This window comes from Podarcis bocagei (assembly GCF_964188305.1).
Source record: "Podarcis bocagei genome assembly, chromosome: Z".
NCBI lineage: Eukaryota > Metazoa > Chordata > Lepidosauria > Squamata > Lacertidae > Podarcis > Podarcis bocagei.
The window spans coordinates 13,511,483-13,537,853 of record NC_138140.1 but is presented as its reverse complement, the minus strand read 5'-3'; the positions used below and the strand labels follow the sequence as shown (position 1 = coordinate 13,537,853).

At 48.0% G+C, this 26,371-nt stretch overlaps 3 protein-coding genes across 7 annotated transcripts in view; 1 reads left to right on the top strand and 2 right to left on the bottom strand.

Annotated features, from left to right (window-relative positions):
* LRSAM1 (leucine rich repeat and sterile alpha motif containing 1) overlaps positions 1-3,320 on the bottom strand; it is a 29,969-nt gene extending 26,649 nt beyond the window's left edge. For 2 of the 5 annotated variants that reach the window (XM_081179534.1, XM_081179538.1), the window contains exons 1-2: positions 2,553-2,809; positions 438-662 (exon numbers count right to left, since the gene is read on the bottom strand). In XM_081179534.1, the coding sequence (XP_081035660.1) occupies positions 438-509 (72 nt within the window). In that variant the 5' untranslated portion in view covers positions 510-662; positions 2,553-2,809. Of the gene's footprint in view, positions 1-437; positions 663-2,552; positions 2,810-2,933 lie in introns of those variants that run through there. The other 3 variants (XM_081179535.1, XM_081179537.1, XM_081179536.1) reach the window with 3 other exon arrangements.
* A 134-nt stretch (positions 3,321-3,454) lies between these two features.
* RPL12 (ribosomal protein L12) lies at positions 3,455-8,877 on the top strand. The gene is made up of 7 exons (XM_081179548.1): positions 3,455-3,614; positions 4,797-4,870; positions 5,799-5,897; positions 7,405-7,486; positions 8,049-8,135; positions 8,553-8,665; positions 8,775-8,877. Exons 1-7 carry the CDS (start codon positions 3,578-3,580, stop codon positions 8,778-8,780), a joined length of 498 nt encoding a protein of 165 aa, XP_081035674.1. The 5' UTR covers positions 3,455-3,577; the 3' UTR covers positions 8,781-8,877.
* An 839-nt stretch (positions 8,878-9,716) lies between these two features.
* Positions 9,717-24,890, bottom strand: STPG3 (sperm-tail PG-rich repeat containing 3). The gene is made up of 7 exons (XM_081179539.1): positions 24,700-24,890; positions 23,826-23,893; positions 17,756-17,899; positions 15,612-15,700; positions 14,352-14,463; positions 12,989-13,114; positions 9,717-9,895 (listed from the first exon to the last, which is right to left on the bottom strand). Exons 1-7 carry the CDS (start codon positions 24,885-24,887, stop codon positions 9,762-9,764), a joined length of 861 nt encoding a protein of 286 aa, XP_081035665.1. The 5' UTR covers positions 24,888-24,890; the 3' UTR covers positions 9,717-9,761.
* Between the last annotated feature and the right edge of the window lie 1,481 nt (positions 24,891-26,371).

The following is a 26,371-nucleotide window of genomic DNA, read 5'->3' as shown; positions in this document are numbered from 1 at the left end:
CAGGCCAATCTGATCTTGGAGTGCTCTAACATTGCCTCTCACCTGATCCTTGTTGGGAACTCTGCTGGTTTGGTTCCCCACTCCTGGTGGAAAGACTCTTCTGCAGAGTTTTCCACCAATAAGGGACATGTTTTTCTGGGTGGGCGGAGTAGGCACCCCTGAGGGTCTAGGACCTGACCCCCTAAACCCCCCCCCAGCTGCATCATCCCAGAGTTGGCACAGTTTTATGAAACAAATTATCACATGGCGGAAGGGCATTTATACTGTGGATCTGCTACATCCATCCAGCCTGCTTAGGATTCATCTGTAACAAGGGCCAGAAAAGACCAGGTGATGACATTCTTTCATGGTTCCAGAAGATTCCTCAGAACCTTAGTGGAGCCCCCGCTAGCCTGAAGAGTCCCAGCAGCTGGCCCACCTAGCTCTGGCCGACTTACCAGGCACATTTGGTACTCAAGGCGCTTGCGGGCTTCATCGCTGGGTTTCCTTTTACGGAAGAATAGTGGCATCTTCCTCTTGTCTTCCCTTTATCCCAATTCAGAGATGGAAAAAGGAAATGAAAGGCAGGAAGGCAACCACAACCTGAGCAACAGGAATTACATCTCTGTCAGCCTGAGAAGAAGCTGCTCATGTCGGACGAGTTCTGCTCAAGGTGCTGCCCTCTGGAGAAGTTGGGGGCGGGTGGGGGGAGAGAATAAATTTATGAATTTTATTTTTCATAACCCTTCTGTAGTTCAGGGGTGGAGAAGCCTTTTTTGGCTCAAGGGCTACATTCCCTTGTGAGGAACCTTTCAGGGGCTGCAGTGGTGGGGTGTAGCCAAACAGATACCACGGGCGAACCTCCGTCACATAAAATTGGCCAGGGGGTTGTGGTGGTGCAGAGAGGCCTGGCTTAAGGGGTGTGTGGCCTGGGATGAGTGCAGAGGGCCATACGGACACCTAGAGGGCAGTATTTGGCCTCTGAACCCGAGGTTTTACATTCCCTGCCCTGTCCTGGCACCTCAGTTACACAAGCTGGGACATTTGTATAAGAAAGGGGTCAGCCACTGATAGCCACTGGACCAAAATGTGCCTGTAATCCTCCCAGTACAATAAAGGCAACTAACTCCTGCTGTGTGTGTGAGCTTCCACACACATTCTCACATGCAGGAAAGGAGATAGTGGCAATGCTGAAGACTGCCATTGTTTTATCAACAGCCTGGGAAGGTAGTGAGTCTAGAAAATTCATCAGGTAGCTCATTGCCCGGGGCACTGAGCATGGGGTTGAGGTGCAGAGTCCAAAGCGTGAGAGTTAAACTAGTGTCTTTAACACCTGTCTGAAAGTCAGAAATTCAACAGGGGCAGCTTTTCATAGCATGGGTGTGTACTGACAGGAAAAGCTCCCATAATAACATAGTGAGCTGCCTTATGCTGAGTCACTTTGATTCCTCAGTCTCATTATTGTCTACACTGACTGACTCTCCAGGGTGTCAGATAGTACACAACCAAACTGAACCACTTCCACAAAAATCATCCTAAGACCTAAAATAGATATATTTAAAATTAATATAAATAACAGCAACAAAAAATCCTAAACAACACCCTAGCCCAAGTGTCAGTTCTTCTGTAGCTGGAGTCAGTCAGGGCCCCATCCTCTCAGTCCACACCCCTGCTCCCCAGAGAAAAATATGAGCCACAATCCTGAGTGCTATCAGCAGACAGGCATTTAACCAAGTAATTCCCAGCAGTGATAGGCAATGCTGGATCTGACCTATCTCCATCTATCATGAAGCAGGCAGCACTACGCTACTTCAAACTGCAGGAAGGTCCTGACTTTCTCCATTCCGATCCCTGAATGTAGGGAACCTGCCAGAACGTTTCTACTAGACTATTTGTTAAAGAATATACTGTATTCAGCTTTTGGTTTTTTCAGTGGAAGAGCATCACATCGTAAGTGTTCCCCAATATGGTCTAAACTGGCGCAGCAATCTTTCCTGACTCCCCAAAATCTCCATGAGAACTGTGCCCTTGAACACTTTGTTTATGTAGCTTTCGCTTTTAATAGAAGATTGCAAACATATCAGAAGAGGAAGAAAGTTAAAATCTTCCTAGCTTGTATTTACATGAAGAATATCCCCTCAATTCTGACTTAACCATCAAAGATTAATATACACAGTCCATACATCCAAACAGGTGTCTAAATGAGATGGACAGTTGTTAAGTTATGGATTCAAATGGGATAGAAGCTGGGTTTCTATCCTGTGGGTTCAAACCAAATTTCGTCAGATCCACTGCCACCACCCCATGCCCTACAAGGACTCGCGCTTCTGTTTCCTAGGGAGCCCCCGCCTTGGGCCGCATGCAGAGCTTGGGCTGTTCATTGAAGAACATAAGGTGAGCCCTGCAGGATCTGGTCCAAGGCTGGCCAGAAGCCCCAGTAGGAAGCCCGAAAGGAAGCCCCGGTAGGAAGCAGGACCCGAACGCAACAACCCTCCCCGCGCTTGTAGTTTCCCCAGCAACGGGCAATCAGAGGCAGCGGGTGAAAAACAGGGTCATGAGGACTAGTAACTTACCTGGGAGAAATCCCCATGGGGGGGGGAGACGAGGGTGTACTGTGGGGTTTACTTCTAAGTAAACATGCCCACTGCCCAGGGCTGCGCTTGTCACTCAAGAGGCGCTGGAGGGCTCGACGGGTAGGCAGAAGTTCAACAGGTGCGGCTTTGCCAAGCCTGTCATGCTAGGGGGTGTGGAGAAGGAGCCCCAATGGCAGCCTTGCCTGCTCTCAGGCAATCATTGCAACACGGCGGGGGTGGGGTGGGGGAGAGAAACAGCACCTCCCTTGGCCACACCCAGAAGTGCGGGAGGGAGGGAGAATGCTGAGGAGTAGCCCCGCCTCCAGCTACGCCTTAGCCACGCCCACCTCGACAATGTCCCCTCCCGCACCCTGTATTCACCGGCTCATACCGTTCCCTCACCACGGCCAAACTCTTTGTCTTTCTCCCTGCCCACTTCTCTTCCGTAAACGAAGAAACAAACATCGAACCGGCTCAGGAAATATTCGCGGTCTGTTACACAGAGGCTACACCTTAGAACGATCTCTTGTGCCTACAGACTTCGGTCTCTCGCCCACACCTAAAATGGAAACCGTAGCCTCGCTCCTCCACAGTGAATGCCCATAGTGGACATGGCGGCAGGGAGTTTTGAGTCTCGCGAGGTTGTGGCTGGAAGAGCAACGCTGTTTATTGGACGGCGGGAGGGTTGGTGGGCAAATACGTAGCAACGCAAAGTAGAGATACTAAAGTGTAGAGAAGCACTACGTACTATGAATTCGAAGAGAACACGGTAGTTTTTCAGTAAAGGACCGGAAGTTTGGTCCGTCCCTCCTGGCCAAACCTAAGATGACTTCCTTTGACTCACCCTTTAAAGCCTCAGAGGACGGGTGAGTGTAATCTCGCGAGATCTTAGATATTATATCCCGCGGGATCGCACGCAATCGGTCCTTTTGCCACTTCGATCTTACGGGCGAGGAAGGGTTGGTCGCTCTCCTGAATCCGACGCCATCCTCCTTGGAGCTTAGCTTGGCATCCAATTCGCAGTCATGCCGCCTAAGTTCGACCCCAACGAGATCAAAGTCGGTAAGTCTTTCGGCTCGAAGCCTTTTGGAGGACCGCTTATTTGGGGTTGGGGCCCGATCAACTCGCTTGGGCTGGCCTATGGAGTGGTAACGTCTACATCTCGGTGGGGGCGGGGGGCCGATTGGCACGTGTAAATGACGTGTTCAGCTTGCTTTTTAGCCTTTATTTGCTATGCTTCTCCACAGAACCTTCCATGCCCCTTTTTAAGTTTGTGGCATATTTTTAAAATTACCTAGACCGGTGTTCTTTCATCTCATTCAAATGCCACCGGTACTTTAAGTAGATAGATAGATAGATATAACACATACAAAATACATCATAAATGATAAGTGTATTGTATTCTCGGTTTTTAGGTTTTCCTCCCTGTTGTATTTTTGTTTTATTTTATCTATTCTTGTATGCATTTGTATTGGTACCTGTACATGACAGTGTACAAGCTCTGCGTTTATTTTCTGTACTATGTTTATAGTTTCCAATCTTTGGAAATTAGATACCTTGCACCACATCCAAGAGTATTTATGTACTCAGACTGGCAAACCGCACTGTGACCTGATTATTATAACTCTGGAACACCAACGACTGAATATTCTCACTTTCTGTGTTAAGTGCATTAACAACACTTACATGAAAATCAAGGAGTGCTAAATCGTTCGGGAGTGGTAGGATTCATAGTCTTGATTAAAATTCTCTAAGTTATTCAGCTCTTTTGATATATTAAGAACATAATACTAGCCCTATCTAGTCCAGCCAACAGGATTTGCTTCACTTTTAACCTTTCTACAAAGGCCCTGAAGCAGCATATTGATATGGTTCTTTTTACATGCATGCATTATTTTTATCTTCAGAACAACCCTGTGTAAATAGGCTGTGCTGGAAAACAAGTGAATGTCAGACTGAAAGTCACCTAGTTTTGTGGCTTAGCTGAAATTTGAACATGGTTCTTAGAGTCATAGAATTATAGAGTTGGAAGGACACCAAGGGTCATCTAGTCCAACCCTCTTCAGTGCAGGAATCTCAGCTAAAGGGAAGTAAGACCTTGCTTTTAGGCTGAAGCTCTTACCATTTTTCCAGCAGTTTATCCCCTGTATGAATTTTTGTATTGGTGTTTTGCCGTGATACGACAGTGACTTATAATTATATTTAAAGTGCTGGTTTTCTCCCCCCCCCCCTCCCTTCTTACAGTTTTCTTAAGATGCACTGGGGGCGAAGTTGGTGCCACTTCAGCTCTGGCTCCAAAAATTGGGCCTCTGGGTTTGGTAAGTCAGTTCTTATTCAACCACAGAAATGCTAATGGGTAGAGTGGGAATAGAGAGCCACATGCGCAGGGGCCAGGTGCAGCTATCCAGACCTCTGTTCAGAACCCAAAGCCTTGTGATGAAAACTTTGTCCAGTTCTGCTGCTGAATGCAAGTGGTGACAATTCAAATTCTGAAGGCAAAGTAGCACTATTGGCCCATTTCCTATGGAAGGCTCTTCCCATAGAGATTCAGCAGGGTACCTTTTTTAAAGTTTAAACACGTGCAGAAAACTTTTCGGTGCCAGTTGGCTTAGGCAGGCAACTAAGCCAGCTGCACATTTTCTGCAGTGCTTCTGCTGTAAATTGTTTGGATTGTTTAAATGAAGTTGTGGTACACTGGTAAGTTAAATTCTTCTTGCCCAGCAGTTTCTTAATTTCTGTTTTTATGCAACTTGATTTGGGGGGTGGAGATACTTGAAGTATAACTATACATACCTGCAGGCTTTTAAATTGCCTATTTGCTGGTTTTGGTCACCCCTTTAGGACACAGTAGGCAAGGAAGCTCTTCAGAATTTGTTTCCCCTGCAGTTTCTCAATGCAATGTATCACCAGATGAGGCTCAGATAATATCTTGTGGACTAGATAGATATTTTGTTTATATTATACCCCACCCTATGATCGTTGGGATAGCATAGAAATTTAATTAGTTAATAAATAATAACAAATAGAAACCTTAAAGCTTGTTTGCAAGACAAGCATTGTATGTCTGGAGTGCAGGTTTCCCACATGTGTTGTTTGGGTGCTGCTGCAAGGCTTGAGACTTAAGGAGGCAGAATGTAGTTAGTGAAGCACCTAAATCTGTGGTCAGTTGCTGGATTAGAGGGGAGGTTTGGGGGGACAGGACTTAAGTATCCCATTGGTTATACCTGTTGTTGTTTTTTCTTTTAGTCTCCCAAAAAGGTGGGTGATGACATTGCCAAGGCTACTGGCGACTGGAAGGGCCTGAGGATCACGGTTAAGCTGACCATCCAGAACAGGCAAGCTCAGGTACAGACAACGCCACAAAGGACGGGTCTGTGGCCAAAAGCACTGGCATTTGAAAATGCCCTGCTGTGCTAGTGCCACAGAGCCATGATCCTGGCAAGGTTGACTCAGCCTTTCATCCTTCCGAGGTCGATAAAATGAGTGCCATGCAGCTTGCTGTGTGGGAGGTCTTTGGATCCAGACCTTAAAAACACGGTCCTGGTCATTAGGCGGTCGCAACGTATCCAGATGTTGAACTACAGTTCCCATCATTCCTAGCTAGCAGGACCAGTGATCAGGATTTATGGGAGTTGTAGTTCATGATATCAGGAATGTCAACCACTATTCTATGTTAAAGTATATTAAAATAATTGATACCATGCCGATTGATTGTTTACTTGTGCTATGTGGAATTGGGTGATTGCAAGCTCTGGAAAGCAGCTTGTCCAACCAAGAGGTGTCCAACCATTTTCTGGAAGTAGATCACAGTCTTTTGGGAGTTGGACGTCCCTGATTTAGACTATTATTATTTTCCTCAACTGCGCTCATTGACTTGAATAAGTGTCAATTAAAGGATTTTAGATAAAATTGCTATAAGGTTGTTTTGTTTTCTGGGTTTTTGACATTTAATCTGAAATCAAGCTAGATTTAAGCTTGTTGGTGTCTCTGGTATCTTCTCATGGATGTTGGCTTACTTTACAGATCTATGATCAATATTATTTTATTAATGCAATTGCTATAAGTTCGTTATGGCCTTTGGCTAGAGAAACTTTTGAACTTGACTATTGGTCCCCAAATAACATTTCCCCTTAGCTCCTAGCAATATTGGCATTTATGCTGCCTTTTTTTTAGCATTGGCATCACTTTTTGTAACAGCCTTGTGAGGTAGGCCAGTCGTGTTCGTCCCTTGCTTTACAGATGTGTACCTTGAATCAGCTCTGAAACGTGATATACCCTGGATTAGAGCTAAGACCCTGGGGGGCCCTGGGCTTTCCTGACAGCCACCCGCCACCATGCCTTTCGTGCAACAGTGACTGGCATGTTCCAGTGGTGAGCTAATATAATAAAAACCCCAGCTTAGGAAGCAGAACTCTTCTATCTGACCCATGGAGAGTCCTGTGCCGAAAAACTGGGGACACAAACCTTACAGAAGAGGATAGTTTTGTTTCATGATAAGTTAAATTCATATTAAAAAGTTTTAGGAGTGTATATGTGAAATAATGCTTTGTCATCCAGCGTTCTACGAGCACAAGGTCTTCTGCTTTTGCAACAGAATGTCTGCTCCTCATGGGCCCCTGAACAGATTGAATAGGTGCTTAGGAGGCAGAAAGAAGGGGGGTGTTCTGTTGCACAAGCAGAAGTCCCTATGTGAATGAGACAACTTTGTTAGATGCAGCCCTGGGAGTTGGGAGGAGCTGTGGTGGAGGGTGGGATTTTTCTTTCCATGCCAGGTTTTCTGTAGTCAGTGTATTGCTCCTCCTTCCCACCCCTGCCTCACATGAGTCTCAGTCTGGACTGTTTTGCTTTCTAGATCGAGGTGGTCCCATCAGCCTCTGCCTTGATCATCAAAGCTCTGAAGGAGCCTCCCCGTGACCGCAAAAAGCAGAAAAACAGTGAGTGTCCGGTGGTGGTGGTTTGCTTAGGTGCTGAATTGCAGCTGGGCAGTTATAAAGATGGAAGTAGAACCATGGTTTGTTTTGCAAAGATTTAGGGTAGAGTGATTAAAAAAATTAAAATTCCCAGCTAGCTCTAAGAATCAGGAGGTTCTTTCAAGGAACTGTACTAGTGTCCTCAATCATGCTCATAAAAAATCTGGTTTGTATGAGGGTAGATGGGAAATTTTGAAAGCTACAGCGCCAAAACAGTTGAAATATAATATGAATCAGTGTGATGCTGTAGTTCTGTCTGCAACAGCCACCCGCCACTGTGCCTGCCTGATTTCATCTGTGGCTTGTACATTCCAGTGGTGAGCTAAGAGGAAACCCCCATTCAAGGAAACAGGGTTATTTCTCTTCATGGGTAACTCTGTGCCGAAGAATGGGAACAGAGCAAGAACAACACTGCCACAGTCCCTTTTTATTTTTTAAGAGGACTGGCTGATGAGGCTCTCTGTGTTTGGCCTTTGGTGGTCTGCTTCCAAAGCCTGACTAATGTGAGTTCTCTCTTTGTTTACAGTTAAGCACAGCGGCAATGTCAGCTTTGAGGAGATTGTGAACATTGCCCGGCAGATGCGGCACCGATCCTTGGCCCGGGAACTCTCAGGTAAAAGCAGGGAAGGTTAGGGCGGAGGGTCTGGATGTATGACAAGCTCATGAGTTCCATGTAACAAATGCTGAAGCAAATGAAGCTGCCTTTTATTTATTTGGCTCCCAGGCCCCCTTGTACCTCACTATTACAGCCCCCCAAGTTTTGCTTGATTTCTTTGAATGTCCTGTGAGACTCAAGTTACTGCCATCATCCCCAGCCAGCATGGCCCTTCATCAGGGATTCTGGGAGTTGTAGTCCCAACAGCAATGTCTAACCATATTCACTTCCCATACCTTCCGTAAAGTTGGAGCTGGAGTGACTCCATTCAGGGAGTCTAATCTGGATGAAGCTATGCTTTGCTGACCATCTGGCAGAAAAGTCATGAGCGCAGCAGCCATCATGGCATAATGTACTTTCCTGTCCCATCTACAGGAACCATTAAGGAGATCTTGGGAACAGCCCAGTCTGTTGGCTGCAATATCGATGGGCGACACCCTCACGATGTAATCGATGACATCAATAGTGGTGCAGTTGAATGTCCTCCAGTAAGTGCCTGCCTTCCCATGAAACAGGCTGCATATGTTTTTTTTCTCCTTACCTTGTACCAAATTGAATTATCTATTTCTAATTCCAAACTTATTTCCTTCCCTACAGAGCTAAGGCTGCTACCTGAATGGACATGATGCAACTTAAGCAAGTTCTGTATGGTATATGGTGAATATTGGTAATAAATGCAGTTTCACACTTGTGGTGATAATGGCTCTCATTCTGATGTGTACTTCTATCAAGAGTATTTCTCGTGTTAGAGGTTCTGCTGCTATTCTTGCTGGGTTTCTTCACCTAGAGTGTGAGCAGGCTTTTGTTTATACTCTGCACTTTAAAAATAAAAATGTACACCAGATGTGTAAGCCTGTAAAAAATAGTTACATCAACATGATTTCCTTGCCATTTATAGGACCACAGGTTGCTTTAACACCATGGGTGATTATGGAGTTTTGGATCTGGACCCTGGAAATTAGGGCTGATGTCCCCACTCAGCCATAAAATTAATTTGTTTTTACTTTTTGGACAGTGTCATTTCTGCGCGGTGAAGCACTGTTGTTAGAAGGTCTTAAGACAGGAATGGGGAAAAGAAACAGCCCCACAACATCACGGTGGCATCAATAGTCTCACTGTTGAACTTCAACTTAAGTTGTGGAGCCTTCCAAGTTATAAAACTCTGCAGCTTAAGTTGAATGGTATATATTCTGATCAGACTTTACAGAGTCCCATCACCCCACTATTTTTTAAGGAGTTGCTAGGGTGGGACACTGCAGGAGCAGAGATTGAGGAAGCTGATTTTGTAAAGAAAAAAAAGAATGAAATTGTGTTGGTCCTTCACAAATAAGATTTCTCTGCTTTGCTGTTGAATTAGTATACCCATGCAGCTTCTTTTTTAATTTATGTACATTATTCCCCCTCCCATTAATTCGGGTTAGGTGGATACCCAGATGGCTAAGATAACAGGATTTGTGCTTTTAAGAAGTCTGAGCCTGTATTGAAAGTTGCAAGAGCTGCCTGGAATGTTAAACACTGGGCAGAAATGGGGCATGCAGCTTCAGGGCAATCAGGCTTTTAATCACACTCCTGGTAGGGGGGGTGTCACAGCGTTGAAAATGGCCCTGTCTCGTGCTTCTTGGGTCGCCTCACGCCTTGGATGAAGAAGCTGGGGGAGCAAGGTAGGCGAGCGATGTGCCCTCTCTCCACATTGTAAGTGCCGGGACCAGGGGTGGTGTCTGCAACCAAGGAAGAAAGTGGAAGAAGGTAACTAACTGAATGGCGGTGGCCAGAACTGCACACATAAATGTTTTGGGGCTCAGACTCAACAAGCAGGCATGGCAACAGCACCAACTGAAGCTTTTAACTATAAAAAACGTAACCTCCTTGCAAAGGTTAGTCTGGTTTCACCTAGCCTGTCTATTTGCTAAACATTTTAGAATGGGTGGGGAAACTTCTGCTGGTGCTTTTGGATTGCAACTTCCATCACCCCTGCTCATTGGTCATGCTGCCTGGGGCCGGTGGGAGTTGGGAGTCAGAAGAAAAAAAGGAACATCACACCACCATCTAAAAGTTTGCAGAAGTCATAAGAGCAGCAGTACTGGATCAGGCCAAAAAGCCCTGTCTGGTCCAGCATCCTGTTTTCATGGTGGCTGATCAGATGCCTCCGGGAACCTGCAAGTGGGATCTGAGAGGAGCAGCACTGATTCTCAGCAACTGGCATTCAGATACATACTGCCTCTGACAGTGGAGGGAGAACATAGCCTTATCCTCCAGAAGTGTGCATGCACACGAAAGCCTTATACCAAGAACTAACTTAGTTGGTCTTTAAGGTGCTACAGGAAGGAATTTTTTTATTTTGACTATGGCAGACCAACACGGCTACCTATCTGTAACTTATCCTCCATGAATTTGTCTAATATATATATTTGGCAGTGAACCAACTGCTGGGTGATGCTTCACTTACAATAAATAAATAAAATTTTATTTATACCCCGCCCTTCCCGGTTCAGAAAACCTGGCTCGGGGTGGCTAACAAATTTAAAACTTAATTGTAATAAAACATAGAAGCAGCATAAAAGACAGTATAGAAGCATGAATAACAATAAAGTTCAAAAATCAATTTGGAGGAAATCCATCCAATAAACATTAGATAGTCACCAGGGCTAGCTGGCTGAATTAGTGAATTCAAATTAAAGGCCAGGCGGAATAGCTCTGTCTTACAGGCCCGGCAAAAGGAGGTTGCCGTATTTTTCGCTCTATAGGACGCACTTTCCCCTTCAAAAATGAAGGGGAAATGTGTGTGCGTCCTATGGAGCGAAGACTCCATAGCCCCGCGACACTCTCCTGGCTGGAGAGGTGACGCGCAGCTATGGTAGAAACCTCTACAGCCCCGTGTCACCTCCAGCCGGGAGAGCGCGTGCACGGGGCTAAAGCAGCCCCCCCCCCCGACCCTCTCCCGGCTGGAGAGGTGACACGCGGCTTTAGAGGCTCCTGCCATAGCCGCGCGTCACCTCCAGCCGGGAGAGCGCGAGCAGGGCTAAAGCAGCCCCCCGCAACCCTCTCCCGGCTGGAGAGGTGACGCGCGGCTATGGCAGGAGCCTCTCCGCTGCGCCTTTCCGCTGCTCCCTGACCTGCTCTTTGGGGCTGGTGGTGGGCTTCCCCCCCGCCAGCCCCAAAGAGCAGGTTGAAAGGAACCTGAAGCCTGGAGAGCGAGAGGGGTCTGTGCACACCGACCCCTCTCGCTCTCCAGGCTTCCAAGGTAGCCGCCTGAACGCACCTTGAACGGCACCTTGTTTTAGAGCGGGAAAACAAGAGGGGGAAAGTTCTCCCCCTCTCTGTGCAGCGCCTCCTGTCGCTTCACTGAAGGGGCGCTGGGCAGAGAGGGGGATAATTTTTTTTTCTTGTTCTCCCCCCTCTAAAACAAAGTGCGTCCTATTGTCCGGTGCGTCCTATGGTGCGAAAAATACAGTAAATCCTGAAGGGCCCTAGTCTCATGGGACAGCAGGTCGGAGCCATCACTGAAAAGGCCCCGGCCCTGGTGGAGGATAGTCTGACTTCCTTAGGGCCCGGGACCTCTAAACTATGGTTCTTCATGGACCTTAAGGTCCTCTGTGGGGCATACCAGGAGAGGTGGTCCCATAAATAAGGGCCCCAAGCCACAAAGGGCTTTAAAGGTCAAAACCAGTACCTTGAACCTGACCCTAACTCCACCAGGAGCCAGTGCAACTGGTAAAGCACCGGGTGAATATACTCCCATGGCAGGGACCCCGTGAGGAGCCTCGCCGCAGCATTCTGCACCCGCTGGAGTTTCTGGGGCAGTTTCAAGGGCAGCCTTATGTAGAGCGAATTACAGTAAAGCACGGAAGTGACTGTGGCCAGATCAGGGCGGGAAAGGTAAAGGACCAACTGCTTGATGCGGTGAAGGTGGAAAAATGTTGCCTTGGCTGTTGCTGTAACCTGCGCCTCCATGGAAAGGGAGGCGTCAAGGATTACATCCAAACTCTTAAGAGAAGGCACTGGCACTAATTGGGCCCCCGCAAGAGAAGGGAGTTGGTCCCTCATCCCCATGCCATCCCGACCCAGCCAGGGGACCTCTGTCTTCGAAGGATTTAATTTCAATCGGCTCCCATGAAACCACCCACCACAGCCTCCAAGCATCTGATCAGTGTGTCAGGGGCCGAGTTGGTGTGGCCATCCATCAGCAGATAGAGCTGAGTGTCATCATAATGTTATAATGGCAGCAATGGTCAGGGGTACTGCTAACTCTTCAATCTCTGCCCCTTTATATACAGTCATACCTTGGAAGTCAAACGGAATCTGTTCCGGAAGTCTGTTCAACTTCCAAAATGCTCGAAAACCAAAACACAGCTTCTGATTGACTGCAGGAAGCTTCTGCAGCCAATTGGAAGCAGCAGAAGCCCTGTTGGATGTTTGGCTTCCAAAAGAACGTTCGAAAACCGGAACATTGTTCAGGAGCCAAAATGTTCGAGAACTAGGCTGTTTGACTTCCAAGGTACAAGTGTAGGTGTGCAGCGCTCCCTCTCGCTGTTCTAGCTTCTGGCTTAGCCACGTGCAGCCTCTTCAGGGCAGGGGGGAGCCGTTATCCTGCTGCCCTGAAGAGGCTGTGTGGCTATCCCAGAAGCCAGAAGAGCAAGAGGTATCTGCGCAGTGATCCCTCTTGCTGTTCTGGCTTCTGGGATTCGGAATAATTTTTTTTCTTGTTTTCATCCTCCAAAAACTAGGTGCGTCTTATGATCTGGTGCATCTTACAGAACGAGAAATATGGTAGTTAAAAGAGTGGTGGGAGGGAACCTGTTACCATTCCTTACCTTTCCTGGCCCACTTGTGCATAGTGTTTCGTGCAGGGCTGATGATGATAGAGGGTGATCTAAACATCACATGTTTGTATGCACTTTCTGTGTTGTACTTATTGGGTGCTGGATCCATCATATTATCTAGGGAAGAGAAAAGGGGTGAGAGAGAAGCCGGCCCAATCTGTGGTGCCAGATACTAATGGAGAGGGAGGGGAGAAGTTGGCATTGCCAGGCACTGACTTGAAGAGCTGCAACCCGACAGAGACCCTCTTGGATATGCTTAGCATAGCTCCCTTTACTTTTACTGCCAGGAGCAACTTATGCTGCTCTTGCCCACCCCCCTTGTAGTGTTGAGTGGACCCAAGTGAAGAGGTCAAGTTAAATGGGCAGTGTAGATACCATATGTATTTATGAAACAAAAATTATATACAGGCAACCCCCCACCACCACTGTTGCACACATTCAAATAAAGCTTGACCCTACACACGTGCATCCCTGCAGCCTGGAAGTGGCTGGAAAAGGGGACAGAATGGGGTAGGGGCCTAATGGGTTGAGCAGGTTTACATGCCTACATGCATGGTCAGGAATGCAGCCCCCACACAAAACAGTATTGTTTGAACGTAGGAAAACAGCTAAATAGCTTACAAAAACAGTTTTAAAATATTGAGGAATAAACAGTTAAAACCATGTACGTAATTTAAAATTCTGTAGTTAAAATTAACAGTAAGAGATTAGATCTTGTCAGCATCCATGTTTCTGGTCAGGCTGGCCTAAACAATAATGTTTTGAGCAGGTGGTGAAAAGAGTACGACATAGGTGCCTGCCTGGTGTCAATAGGCAAGGAGTTCCAAAGTGGGTCCCATAACAACAAAAGAATTATTTTCTTGCAAGTGCAGAACAAATAGGTGGCAGCTGTAACAGTGTCAGATCTGCAAATTGAAGCGGTCCAATGGGTTTATATAGAGAAGGCAATGTGCAAGTAACTGGTCCCAAATAACTTGGCCTAGGAACAAATCTTTGAGCAGAGGTGTTAGCTACTGGCAATGTCTCACTAAAAAGGGAGGAACCCTACCGAAGGCAAATTTCTGGTAAAAATCTGGAGTTTGCACTCAGCAAGTGCTCAGCTTCCTGACTGGCAATAAAGGGCGAGAATAGAGTCCTGGGGCACACCTTGACCCAGATAAGGATAATAGCTCCATTGGTAGAACATGAGACCCATAATCTCAGGGTCATAGTTTTGTGACCCATATTTGTAAAAAAAATATAAAAAATTACATTGCAAGGATTAGGGCTAGATGACCCCCTGGATCTCCTCCAACACTACAATTCTATGAAATAAATACCTCTTGATAACCTAAGGCACCCATTATGTTCTTACTTTTGCTGACAAGAGTGAACTCTCCCTTCTGTCCCATGGTGAAATGGGGGCTGTTTGGCAGGTTGGCTGGCTTGACATCCAGGGGCTGGCCGTAGTGGAAAGGAGAGGGCCACTGCAAATAACAGAGGGACAGCTGAGCTGCATGATCCTTCCTGGGGAGGGGGGCCCACATAGTGGAGGAGCATAAAGGCTATATGACCAGTGAGACCCAACAGAGCTACATTTCCCAGAATGCTTTAACCATCAATCCTTCCCAGGGAACTGTGGGAGTGGTAACTCTGACAGGGAGTAGGGGGCCTCCTAACAACTCTCAGCATCCTTAATGAACTACAGTTCCCAGGATTCCTTTGGGGAAGCCATGATATTCTAGTGCTTTAAATGTATGGTGTTAAAGGGACTCCAAATCTGTGGTTCTAAAGCAGCCTTGCCCAACCTTTGGTCCACAGATGCTCCCATTATCCCCAGGGACTGGCCCTGGTGGCTTGAAATGACGCTTAAAAGAATTCTATGGACAAATTCAAAGAGGATAAGGTTATCAATTGTTACTAATCATGATGGCTCTGCCCTGCCTTCCACAGCTGGAGGCAGTCATGTAACTCAGTTACGTGACACCCCAAGCCAAGGTGATATGTAACTTTACAATCTTTACAAGACATCTGAAATCAGCCCTGTATAGGGAAGTTATTTAATGTTGAACGTTACATTATGTTTTTATATATGTTGGAAGCCGCCCAGAATGGCTGGGGCAACCCAGTCAGACGCATGGGGTATTACTATTATACTATTAATTAGGATGTATCTATTTTCCTTGGAGAAATGTTGGAGGGTATGAAAACTAGCTGCTGGAAATTGCAGTAAGAGAGTGCACTCTTATGCTCAGACCCTACTTGTATGAGGTGCTTCAAATGCATAGTGCAGATGGGGCCTTTAATTTCTGACTGCTTCCAAATACAACAAGGCCACCACTAGCATTTATACAGTATACAGCTTGCTACTTGATCTTTGCAACATGGAGACTGACCCCGGGACCTGCATCTCTTGATTCTTTATATTACACTTTATGGATATTTATGGAGTTATTTATTTATACCGTTATTTTATTTATGTTTTGCATGTTGTCAACTGCTTTGATGCACTTTCTGAAAGGGAGGGTTGTAAATATTCCATTTAATTAATGAATGAAGCATGTGCTCTTGTCACTGAACTATATGAATTGGGTGGGGCATAGCACAAATGGACACCCCCATGCGTGACACTTACATTGGTCTCGTTGCTAAAATCCACTTTCTTAATGAACGGGTTATTGCTCAAAAACCAAGACTTCTGCCAAGAACGCCGCCCTCCGCCCTCTGGAGAAACAGAACAGACAAGGTTGAGGCAGCATCAGTGTTGTTACAGAGCCTTGAACTTTGAACCAGGCCCCCAACTGTCATCCCAAGAGACTTGGGACCCAGCCTGCATAGAGCCAGCCCAAGACACTTTGGCAGCTGAGGCAAACCACAAAATGGCATCCCCTCCCCAACCTGGGATGAAGGGGTGAGTGAAGACTTACATCAGGAACATGTACAGTGGTACCTCGGGTTAAGCACTTAGTTCTGGAGTACTTAAGTACTTCATTCCGGAGGTCCGTTCTTAACCTGAAACTGTTCTTAACCTGAAGCACCACTTTAGCTAATGGGGCCTCCCTCTGCTGCCGCGCCGCTGGATCACGTTTTCTGTTCTTATCCTGAAGCGAAGTTCTTAACCTGAGGTACTGTTTCTGGGTCAGCGGAGTCTGTAACCTGAAGGTATGTAACCCGAGGTACCACTCTATGATCTAGTTGAGATTCCTGAGTTGCAAGGGGTTGGACTAGATGACCCCTGGGGGACCATTGTAACTCTATAACTCTACAATTCTAAAGAGCTACAGCAGGAAGGGGGGAGGAGAGCAGTGCCATCTGTTCACCAAGAGGCTGCTGTAGAGGCAGCTTTGAGGGTGGGGCTGCTAAGGAGACAGCAGATCTCTATGAAGCATGCCACAGTCAGTGACAGCAGTGGCAGCAGAAGTGGGGTTGGATGTTGCATTCCTTGGTGGCCACATCTGCTGCCCCTGTGGATCCTGCCGCCTGAAGCAATTGCCTCATCTTGCCTCATGGGTGGGATGACCCTGAATCTACTCATGTAACAGGGTGAGGTGACAGAAAGCAGGGCTGAACAGGCCTTTCCATTTCTACATGCTGGTAGAATAAGCTATTCATTTGTTTTTTGTTACAGTAAGTCTATGTCACATCCTTTGCCATTGTAGCCCCCAGGAGGTTGCCTGCTAGAAAATGTGGCCCTCAGGTTCCCCACTTCTTGGGGGAAAGTGTGACTTGTGAATATACAGTATCCAGAAAGTAGGCCTTACCTGTTGTAATCACACATATTCTGCCCCCACAAGGGTCAGTTATTTAGGCAGTGCTTTTTTTCTAGGGGGACCCAGGGGTACGCAACCCCTAAGCATTTTGTGAATCTAAGTTTGGCCTCATTGAGGGGCAGTATTTCAACATGAGTAGGAAAAAGAGAGTACTCCTGAACATTTTTTTAAAGAAAAAAAGCACTTGTATTAGGTAAAGGTATAACAATGCTGCTCCTTTAAGAAAAGATACAGTGGTACCTCGGGTTAAGTACTTAATTCGTTCCGGAGGTCCGTTCTTAACCTGAAACTGTTCTTAACCTGAAGCACCACTTTAGCTAATGGGGCCTCCTGCTGCCGCTGCGCTGTCGGAGCACGATTTCTGTTCTCATCCTGAAGCAAAGTTCTTAACCCGAGGTACCATTTCTGGGTTAGTGGAGTGTATGTAACCTGAAGCGTATGTAACCTGAAGCGTATGTAACCTGAAGCGTATGTAACCCGAGGTACCACTGTAGTGCCTTTCCCCCTTTTTTAGACCTCAAGGCAGGTTGGGAAATGTAGGCACAACAATATGATAGTTTCTATTGGCTCTACCCAGAGCAAGAAAATTACCTCCCTTCTCAAAGTCTCAGTTGCAAGCATCCTAGCCCTAGGATTTCCCCTACCCTCTGCATTGGAGAAATTGCATCCAATAAGCCATTTTTCTTAGGAAGCTCTGCAAATTCATGCAACGCTGTAAATGAATAGCCTCATCTGTAACAACACACCAAGCGATATTGGTAGATAAAAACAATGAAGTTGTTTGTGGTAGAAAGTACGTAACTCAGACAGAAGAGTTTCTAATCCTGAACTAACTAACTAGCCAAGAGGAAACAAAGGCTTGTGCTTTTCTTCTCAGAGGATAGATCCAAGATGGCCTCTCAAAAATGTTGAAAACCTCTGGTCTAGTGGCTTAAACACAAACCATATTGATTCATGAATAGCTGGAAACTGAAAGAATGCTCTCTTAATCCCTTCTCTTCACTCGCACCTTTAGAAGGTGACTTCAACCCAAAGGTGTAGGATGGAGCACTGGTTTGCCGGAAGTTCACACTGCAGGCCGAGTAAGCTGCTGGCCCAGGGCTGTCCGTGTTCACTGCCATTGACAAGCGGCCTTCTGGGGATATGCGACCACCTGGAGCAAAGAGCAGATCATTCAGCTGATGCAGGTTGGGATCTGAATGCCCTGCAAGGAGGCTTCCTGGCTGCCCCTGCCCCAAGAGCCTGTCCTCCTGCCCCTATGCTTTTAACATAAGAATGCAAAATCTGTGGTCCTGCATATGTTGCTGGACTACAACTTCTGTAATCTATGAGCCTTGGCCATGTTTACTGGGACTGTTGAGAGCAGGAGAACAACCACATCTGGAGAGCCACAGTTTCCCCAGCCCTGGACCATGATAATAATAATAATAATAATAATAATTTTTTATTTATACCCCGCCCTCCCCAGCCAAGGCCGGGCTCAGAGCGGCTTACAAGCAATAATAAAAACAAGATGAGTGATTACAACTTAAAAACAAAATAAAATACAACATTAAAATAATGGAACATTAAAATATTAAAATGGAGCCTCATTGCAGGAGAAGGAAAAGAAAAAAGAAAAAGGGGGCGGAGGGAATCAAATTGGCTCCAATCCAAAGGCCAGGCGGAACAACTCTGTCTTACAGGCCCTGCGGAAAGAGATCAGATCCTGCAGGGCCCTGGTCTCATGAGACAGAGCGTTCCACCAAGTTGGGGCCAGTGCTGAAAAGGCCCTGGCTCTGGTTGAAGCCAATCTAACTTCCTTAGGGCCTGGGACCACTAGGGTGTTGTTATTTATGGACCTTGAGGCTCTCCGTGGGGCATACCAGGCGAGGCGGTCCCGTAGGTACGAGGGTCCTAGGCCGTGAAGGGCTTTAAAGGTCAAAAGCAGCACCTTAAATCTGACCCTGTACTCCACCGGGAGCCAGTGCAGCTTGAAAAGCACTGGATGAATATGCTCCCATGGCAGAGACCCTGTGAGGAGCCTCGCTGCAGCATTCTGTACCCGCTGGAGTTTCTGGGACAGCTTCAAGGGCAGCCCCGCGTAGAGCGAGTTACAGTAGTCAAGCCTGGAGATGACTGTCGCATGGATCACTGTGGCCAGGTCGGGGCGGGAAAGGTAAGGGACCAACTGCTTGATGCGGCGAAGGTGGAAAAATGTCGCCTTGGCTGTTGCTGTGACTTGCGCCTCCATGGAAAGGGAGGCGTCAAGGATTACACCCAAACTCTTAACGGAAGGTAATGGCACTAATTGGGCCCCCGCAAGAGAAGGGAGTTGGTCCCTCATCCCCATGCTATCCCGACCTAGCCATAGGACCTCTGTCTTTGAAGGATTTAGTTTCAATCGGCTCCCACGAAACCATCCAGCCACAGCTTCCAAGCATCTGGTCAGTGTGTAAGGGGCCGAGTTGGTGTGGCCATCCATCAGTAGATAGAGCTGAGTGTCATCAGCATATTGATGACAGCCCAGCCCAAAGCTCCGGATAATCTGAGCAAGGGGGCGCATAAAGATGTTAAAAAGCATTGGGGAGAGAATTGCGCCCTGCGGCACTCCACACACCAAGGAGTGGCGTGACGACATTTCCCTCCCTAGTGCCACCCTCTGTCCCCGACCAGAGATAAAAGAGCACAACCAGTTACGGGCTATGCCCTGTATCCCCACGTCTGCAAGGCGATGGTCCAGAAGATCATGATCGACCATGTCAAAAGCTGCTGACAAATCTAAAAGGATCAGCAGTCCTGACCCGCCTTGATCCAGTTGTCTACGGATATCATCTGTTAGGGCAACCAGAGCCGTCTCCGTCCCAAAACCAGGACGGAAACCGGACTGAAATGGATCTAATGCCGATGTTTCCTCCAGAAACCTACCAAGCTGTTCAGCAACCGCTCTCTCAATTACCTTACCCAGGTATGGAAGATTTGAAACTGGGCGGTAATTGGATAGGTCTAAGGGATCTAATGAAGTTTTCTTTAGGAGTGGACGCACCACTGCTTCCTTCAGTTCCCCTGGGAATGTCCCCGTGTCAAGGGACAAATTGATAATTTCAACCAGGGGGGTCCGCGCAACATCTGGACACTCCCTAATCAGCCAAGACGGGCACGGATCAAGGAGGCAGGTGGTGGGCCTACCAACTTGGAGGAATCTATCCACATCAGTAGGGAGTATCCGATCGAAATGGTCCAACACTGGACCTGAAGTCAGTCGAGGGGCCTCCAGTTCAGTCACTGTATCTAAATTGGCAGGGAGGTCACGGCGGAGCAACAGGACTTTCTCCGCAAAAAAGCTCGCGAATGCCTCACAGCTGTGGGTCGAATTTGTGCTTAAATTTGGTTGTCCTCCTAAGGACGTTATTGACCTAATTATTCTAAAAAGTTGTGCCGGGCGAGAGCTAGCGGATGCAATGGAAGCTGCAAAGTAAGATTTCTTAGCAGCTTTCATAGCCATCTCATAGGCTTTCATAAGCGTCCTATAAGATGTTCTTGAGGCTCCGTCACGAGTCCGTCGCCATACTCGCTCTAGCCGTCTGAGATCCCGCTTCATTTTCCGGAGCTCCTCAGTAAACCAAGGGGCCCGGTTTCGACGGGGTCGCAGAGGGCGCTTAGGCGCGATCTCATCAATGGCTGCCAAGAGCCGGCTATTCCAGTCCTCAACAAGGTCATCTAATGAGTCGCCAGGAGGAGCAGGGTTCCGCAAGGCTTGTCGGAATCTATCAGGATCCATCAGTTTTCGCGGACGAGCCCAAATAGGTTCGCCACCCGAGCCGGGGAGGAGCGGGAAGTCAATCTTGGCTTTTAAAGCGTAGTGATCAGACCATGGCACTTTCACAGCGGGGAGCATGATCACATCTATGCCAGCCCCAAAGATCAGATCCAGCGTGTGGCCTGCTTGATGAGTGGGGCCCAAAAGAAACTGGGAGAGCCCTAGTGTTGCCATGGAAGTCACTAGGTCTAGAGCCTGTGAGGAGGGAGCGGCATCGGCATGGACGTTGAAGTCTCCCAAAACCAGTAGGTTTGGGAACTCCAAGGCCCAGCCCGCCACCACCTCCAGCAGATCTGACAGGGTGGCTGCAGATGTGCTGGGTGGTCGGTACACCAGCCAGACAGCCAAGCTCTCCTTGGTGCCCCACACGAGACCAACACATTCAATGCCGGAGATCGCCGGTGATGGCAGAGCTCTGAAAGAGCAATCCTCCCGGAATAACAACGCTCCTCCTCCCCCCCGACCTACAGTCCGCGATTGATGGAGGACAGAGAAACCTGGGGGTGTTATCTCATGTAGGGAGACTACTTCGCCTTCCCGTACCCAGGTCTCCGTCACGCAAGCCAGGTCAATCCCCTGCGAGACAAAAAAGTCACGCATGGTGGCAGTTTTGTTGCCTATGGACCTGGCATTGCACAGCACCAATGACGGAGGTGTGTAATCCTTGTTCTCCCTACCCTCATCCCTTGGGATGGGGCGTAGATTGGAAGGGGTTCGAGGATCACTGCATCTCGAAACCCTTCGCCGATAGAGATATCTAGCCCTACCGCCATTCCTCCCTAGCCCTTCAATTGTGGAAATCCTAGATCCCATACTAGCCTCCCCAATAGATGGGTAACATCCCCTCAATAACAAGTCATCCTTGGGCCAGGACTCCTGGGTCAAAATGGTATGGGAAAGAGGTGGAGGTCTGATAGGGTAAGTATCCCTAGAAGATAAAACCCAACCAACCGCACCCCAAGCGGGGGGGACAGTCCCATGGTGTTTCATTAACTGTCAATCCCCCTCTCCCTCCTGGGTTAATTGGAGGATTGTTGGTTCTATCTGTGGCTGTGGAAGTATTAATGAGGTATGTGTTATAAAATGTGGATCACTGGCCAACAAAGAGCCAGATTCGAATTCGGAAGATCTGTCCATCCTGTCTCGCCAGGAGTACAGTAGAGAAGGCTGATCATTCTGATAAGTTTTTGGAACATTAGGCAAAGGTCCAGATGTAGAGTTGGTGCTGGATATCTCCAGATTGTCAGCAACATAGAATTCTTTAGGTGTTGTTGCCATAGAAATGTCGGAGGTGCCAAATTCCTCATCTAATTTGGTGTCGTTTGAAAAGGGAACAGGGAGTTGCACTGCTGTCTTTCTATGGGATAAAGAGCTATTGGACGTCTTTAAATATTGTGCTCTAGGCTCTACTGTCCTTATATTTTGGGTAGAAATCTCAGTCTTTATACTCATTAGCCTCTTCTTCAGGTCTTGTAATTCTAGGCTTACAGAGTTCTTTTCTTCCTTCGGGCAATTAGTATTTCTAGTGTTGAGCTTGGTTTCCTTTATCCGCATTAGCTTTGACTCTATGCAAGGGACCAATTGCCTCCTTGTTTCGTCTTTAAATACCCTCACTGGGCGGAGAGAGTGGGACCACCATAGAGTATCCTTTATCTCCATGAGTCGAGATGGGAGGGTTGATGACCTAAAGGTCATAAATAGGCGCATGGTGTTTCTCAAGGTAGGCAGGAAGTGGAAATTTTCTAGATCTACATTTCGGTAATGGTAATTCAAGAGCTGAGACAAGGACATAGTAATTTGTCTGCGGTTCATCCACCTATGAGTGTATCAGTGAATCTCAAGCATTATCTGGTTCGTTTGCAAGACTTGACAGGACCTCACTTCATCCATAGTTTGAGTTGGTGAGTTGTTAACAGAGTCATTTCTTATCATCCCTTGGGCATTTAAAGGGGAGGAACTAGTATCCAATTGTTTCTCAATGTTCACTATTCTGGTGAGGATTTCATCCAGTCTTTGGAGAACCAGAACCATAGTATCTGCAGACAACATGCAAATCTCTTGGTAGGGGTGCGTATCCCGAATTGGTTGAAAGCAGGCTCCTCTGCCTTCTAGAGGCATGGGTGGGTCAGCGTTAGGAGTGGGAGGAATCCCTCCTGCTCCTGCTCTTGCCCTCTTGGACGGATTAGCTTTCTCTGGGAGGAGGAGGGTCGGGTCATTGAGATCCTCCTTAAGGGGGGGTGAGGTTCCCCCAACGTTGTTACTCACTGTTTGTTCTATTTGCTCCATTTGATGCATGCGTTACATATTTGTACTCCATAAGGCCAGCTTCTGAGGCTTTGCTTGCTTTACCTACCATCAAGGTCCCTCAGCTCTATAAACAGGGCCTTTTTAGTGGTGACCTAAGAGAAATATGTGGTGTTTGCCCTACCATGTTATCTGTTGCTGGTTTTACTGGTTACTTTTAAGCTGACCATGCCATGCAAGAAATACAGTACTTGCTTCTGTCAGTCCTGCTGCAGGGCTCTGCAGATTTGTCTACCCATCAATGCAATAGGTATTGCAAGTGTCTAAAATAAGGAAGACAGAGAGGCCCTTAAATTGAGAGAAAGTGTGGCACAATCAGAGGCTGAGCAAGGAGGGTGTGGCCCGCCCTGGGTGACATCACCTCCCCGACCCTCGCCGTGGGCGGCGCCCTCCCAGGATGCTTGAGGCGGCCAGCAGCCCCGCCCCCGAGCCTTGCGGCAGTCGGCAGATCCCCTGGGACTTGCGCCCTGCTCCCCTGGGATGCTAGCTCCGCCCCCTGGGTGCATGCCGCTCTGGGTGCTGGGGCAGTTAGTTCTGCCTCTGGGCACAATGGCTAGACTTGCAATGAGTAGACTTGCATTCAGAAATCTTCTCAGACATGAAATGCAATGGTTCATCTTTGGTGAGTTACTGTGTCTCAGTCTAATCTACCTTGCAAGGTTGTTGTGAGCTAAAATGTGGATTTTGTTAGTTCAGATTATTGGCATTTGTCTGTCTCAGGAGACTGGAGAAGTGTGCCTTTAGGGATGAAGTGGAACTGTTGAAAGGTTACTGTGCCTGCTGTGGCTGTAGAGACCAATATGGGAATGACAGGTCTTCTTGCTACTGGGGCAGACGAAGGCTTCTAGTTGCCAATTTTACCTTACAGAATTACATTGAGACTGCACTATTGGTTTCCCTATTGGGCACCCACAAACCAATGGGGAGAAAGCCTTGGATTGCTCTTTTCTCTCTCTCAGACCTCCTTCCTACTTACTGCTCTGCTTTCCAAACTGAATTTCTGGGAGGAACGGTGCTGAGCTAGATTCCCTGCTCAGGCGACCCCTGAGAACAAAACACAAGTAACAAATGAGGAGAGGCTGTCCCAGCAGCTGGAAATGGAAGGAAAAAGTAAATGCCACTACTGGTGCCAGTAGTGGGCGAAATCAGGCATTTGCTGGATCCCACCATTTTATTTAGCTATACAGTACTGAAATTTATTCCCTATACTCCTGACACTCCTTATGTAAGCACGTAAGACAAGCCTAGATGGATCAGACCAAAGGCCCATCTAATCCATCACTTTGTTCTCACAGAGGCCAGCCAGATGCTTGTGGGAAGCACTCCAGGCTATTGACAACATTTTTAAAAAAGAATGGCAGCACAGTAAAAACAAATTGAAATAGAAAGAATGCATCAGTATTATTTGCACTCAGGTTCTGCTTGTGGGATTCCCATAGGCATCCAGTTGGCCACTGTGCTGCAAGATGGGTCAGAGGCAAAAGAGGCCAGTTTCTGCACAAACACCCCCCTCTATCCTCCATTCAGGCAGGCAAGAGGCATGATCAGAATTCAAGGACACATTCCACCCAGGCAAAATCACTGCAGGTGGGTGCGATGCAGGGCTATTGAGGGAGGGTATGGGGAGGGTATTTGTGGCATGTGGGGAGTCTTGGGGGCCATAGAAAGAGGCCTCAGGGGCTGTGTGTGGCCCCTTACCCTGAGGTTCCCCATACCAGGACTAGATGGACTGTTGGTTCTGGTCCAGCAAGACTCATCCATCCCATTTTAACTTAATGGGGTTAGGTGAGAATCTGGCCTTGTGGGGCATGCAGTAGGGGATAGCCTGAGGCCTTCTCTGCCTGCATTACCGGTGCAAATGGTGGTGCCTCTTTAAAAGCAACTGAGATTTGGTGTTCCTTTTCTGGCTGGTATCCAGGTACATCTGGGCCATGAACTTGATGTGTTTCTGCTGGAACTCCATTTTCCACAGCTGGGCAATGTTGACTCGCCCCATGCTCCCCCTCTGGCAGAATGGTTGCTGCACGTTGTGTGACATCAGTGGGTTCTCTCATTCCATGGCTCCATGCGTTCTGTGCTGTTTGATGGCGGTGTCTCTTTTCCCCAAGGGTGGGGAATAGATGAGGCGGGGCGGTCCAGCTAGGTGCAGACCTATGATCAACAGAGGTTGGTTCTTTTGGGCTAATGGGGGGTGGGTGGTCACTGTTCTACTAACCCCAGTCTTCCCCCAGCCACCTGCCTCCTTCTTGCTTAAAACCAGCCCAGGAGGTAACACTGGCTGCCTGTTTCCTCCTCAGGTTCAGTGTTGCCATTGCAGGGAGGAGGACGGGGCAAAACTATAATTTAGGCCTCATTCACATCTTACACTGTGATACCATATTAAATGTTTCCCTCAAGGAATTCAGGGGACTGTAGTTTCATAAGGATGCTGAGAGTTTATTGAAGACCCCCCTCTGAGAACCATTCTGAGAAATTGCTTTTTAATTCACTCTTTATTGGTTTTCTATTAATTCAAAATATACAAAGTCAGTCACAAAACATTTTCTTGCATGGTGATAATGATTTAAGGGTGGGTAAACACCTAATCCCTAGAAATTAATAATTGCTAGGATTTTGATTATGTGGGACATGAAGGGAGAATGCAAGCTGCATGGGAATTCCTATGGCTGAGCTACTGCCATCAAGGAAATATAGAGAACAATTGAGGGACATTAACAATACAGTGGTGCCTCGCAAGACGAAATTAATTCGTTCTGCAAGTCTCTTCGTCTTGCGGTTTTTTCGTCTTGCGATGCACGGTTTCCCATAGGAATGCATTGAAAATCAATTAATGCGTTCCTAGGGAAACCGCCTTCAGACCAGGTCCGGGGACAGTCTGTCCCCGGACCTCTTCTGAAGGCTGGGGGGGGGACAAGGGCTTTTCTTCCCACCCCCAGCATTTTAAAAAACCCTGGGACAGCGGAGGACTTCTCCGCTGTCCGGGCGATCTTAAAATGCTGGCGGGCGGCATTTTAAAATCGCCCCGGGACAGCGGAGGACTTCTCCGCTGTCCGGGGCGATTTAAAAGCCCCTGGGAAGGCAGGCAGGGGGGGGACAAAGACTTTCGCCCCCCGCCCGCCTTCAGAAGGTGTTCCCGCCCCCGCGCCCGGCTTCGCAGCAGCGCTACGAAGCCCGGCGGCTGGGGCAGGTGTCCCCCCCGGCTTCGCAGCAGCGCTACAAAGCCCGGCGGCTGGGGCAGGTGTTCCCCCCCCGCCCGGCTTCGCAGCAGCGCTACGAAGCCCGGCGGCTGGGGCAGGTGTTCCCCCCCCGCCTGGCTTCGCAGCAGCGCTACGAAGCCCGGCGGCTGGGGCAGGTGTTCCCCCCCCCCGCCTGGCTTCGCAGCAGCGCTACGAAGCCCAGCGGCTGGGGCAGGTGTTCCCGCCCCCCCACCCCGCTTCGGAGCAGCGTTCCGAAGCGGGGTGGCTGGGGCAGGTGTTCCCGCCCCCCCGCCCGGCTTCGCAGCAGCGCTACGAAGCCCGGCGG

Excerpts from the sequence above, each read along its gene's own strand:
- RPL12 (XM_081179548.1), top strand. The coding sequence starts at position 3,578 with ATGCCGCCTAAGTTCGACCCCAACGAGATCAAAGTCG. Across the intron at positions 3,615-4,796 it reads CCCCAACGAGATCAAAGTCG|TTTTCTTAAGATGCACTGGG; the intron begins GTAAGTCTTTCG and ends CCCTTCTTACAG. Across the intron at positions 4,871-5,798 it reads AAATTGGGCCTCTGGGTTTG|TCTCCCAAAAAGGTGGGTGA; the intron begins GTAAGTCAGTTC and ends TTTTTCTTTTAG.
- STPG3 (XM_081179539.1), bottom strand. The coding sequence starts at position 24,887 with ATGTCACACAACGTGCAGCAACCATTCTGCCAGAGGGGGAGCATGGGG. Across the intron at positions 17,900-23,825 it reads TCAGTTTGGAAAGCAGAGCA|GTGGTCGCATATCCCCAGAA; the intron begins GTAAGTAGGAAG and ends TCTTTGCTCCAG. Across the intron at positions 9,896-12,988 it reads GCACAAGTGGGCCAGGAAAG|ACACCACCCCTGGTCCCGGC; the intron begins GTAAGGAATGGT and ends CCTTGGTTGCAG.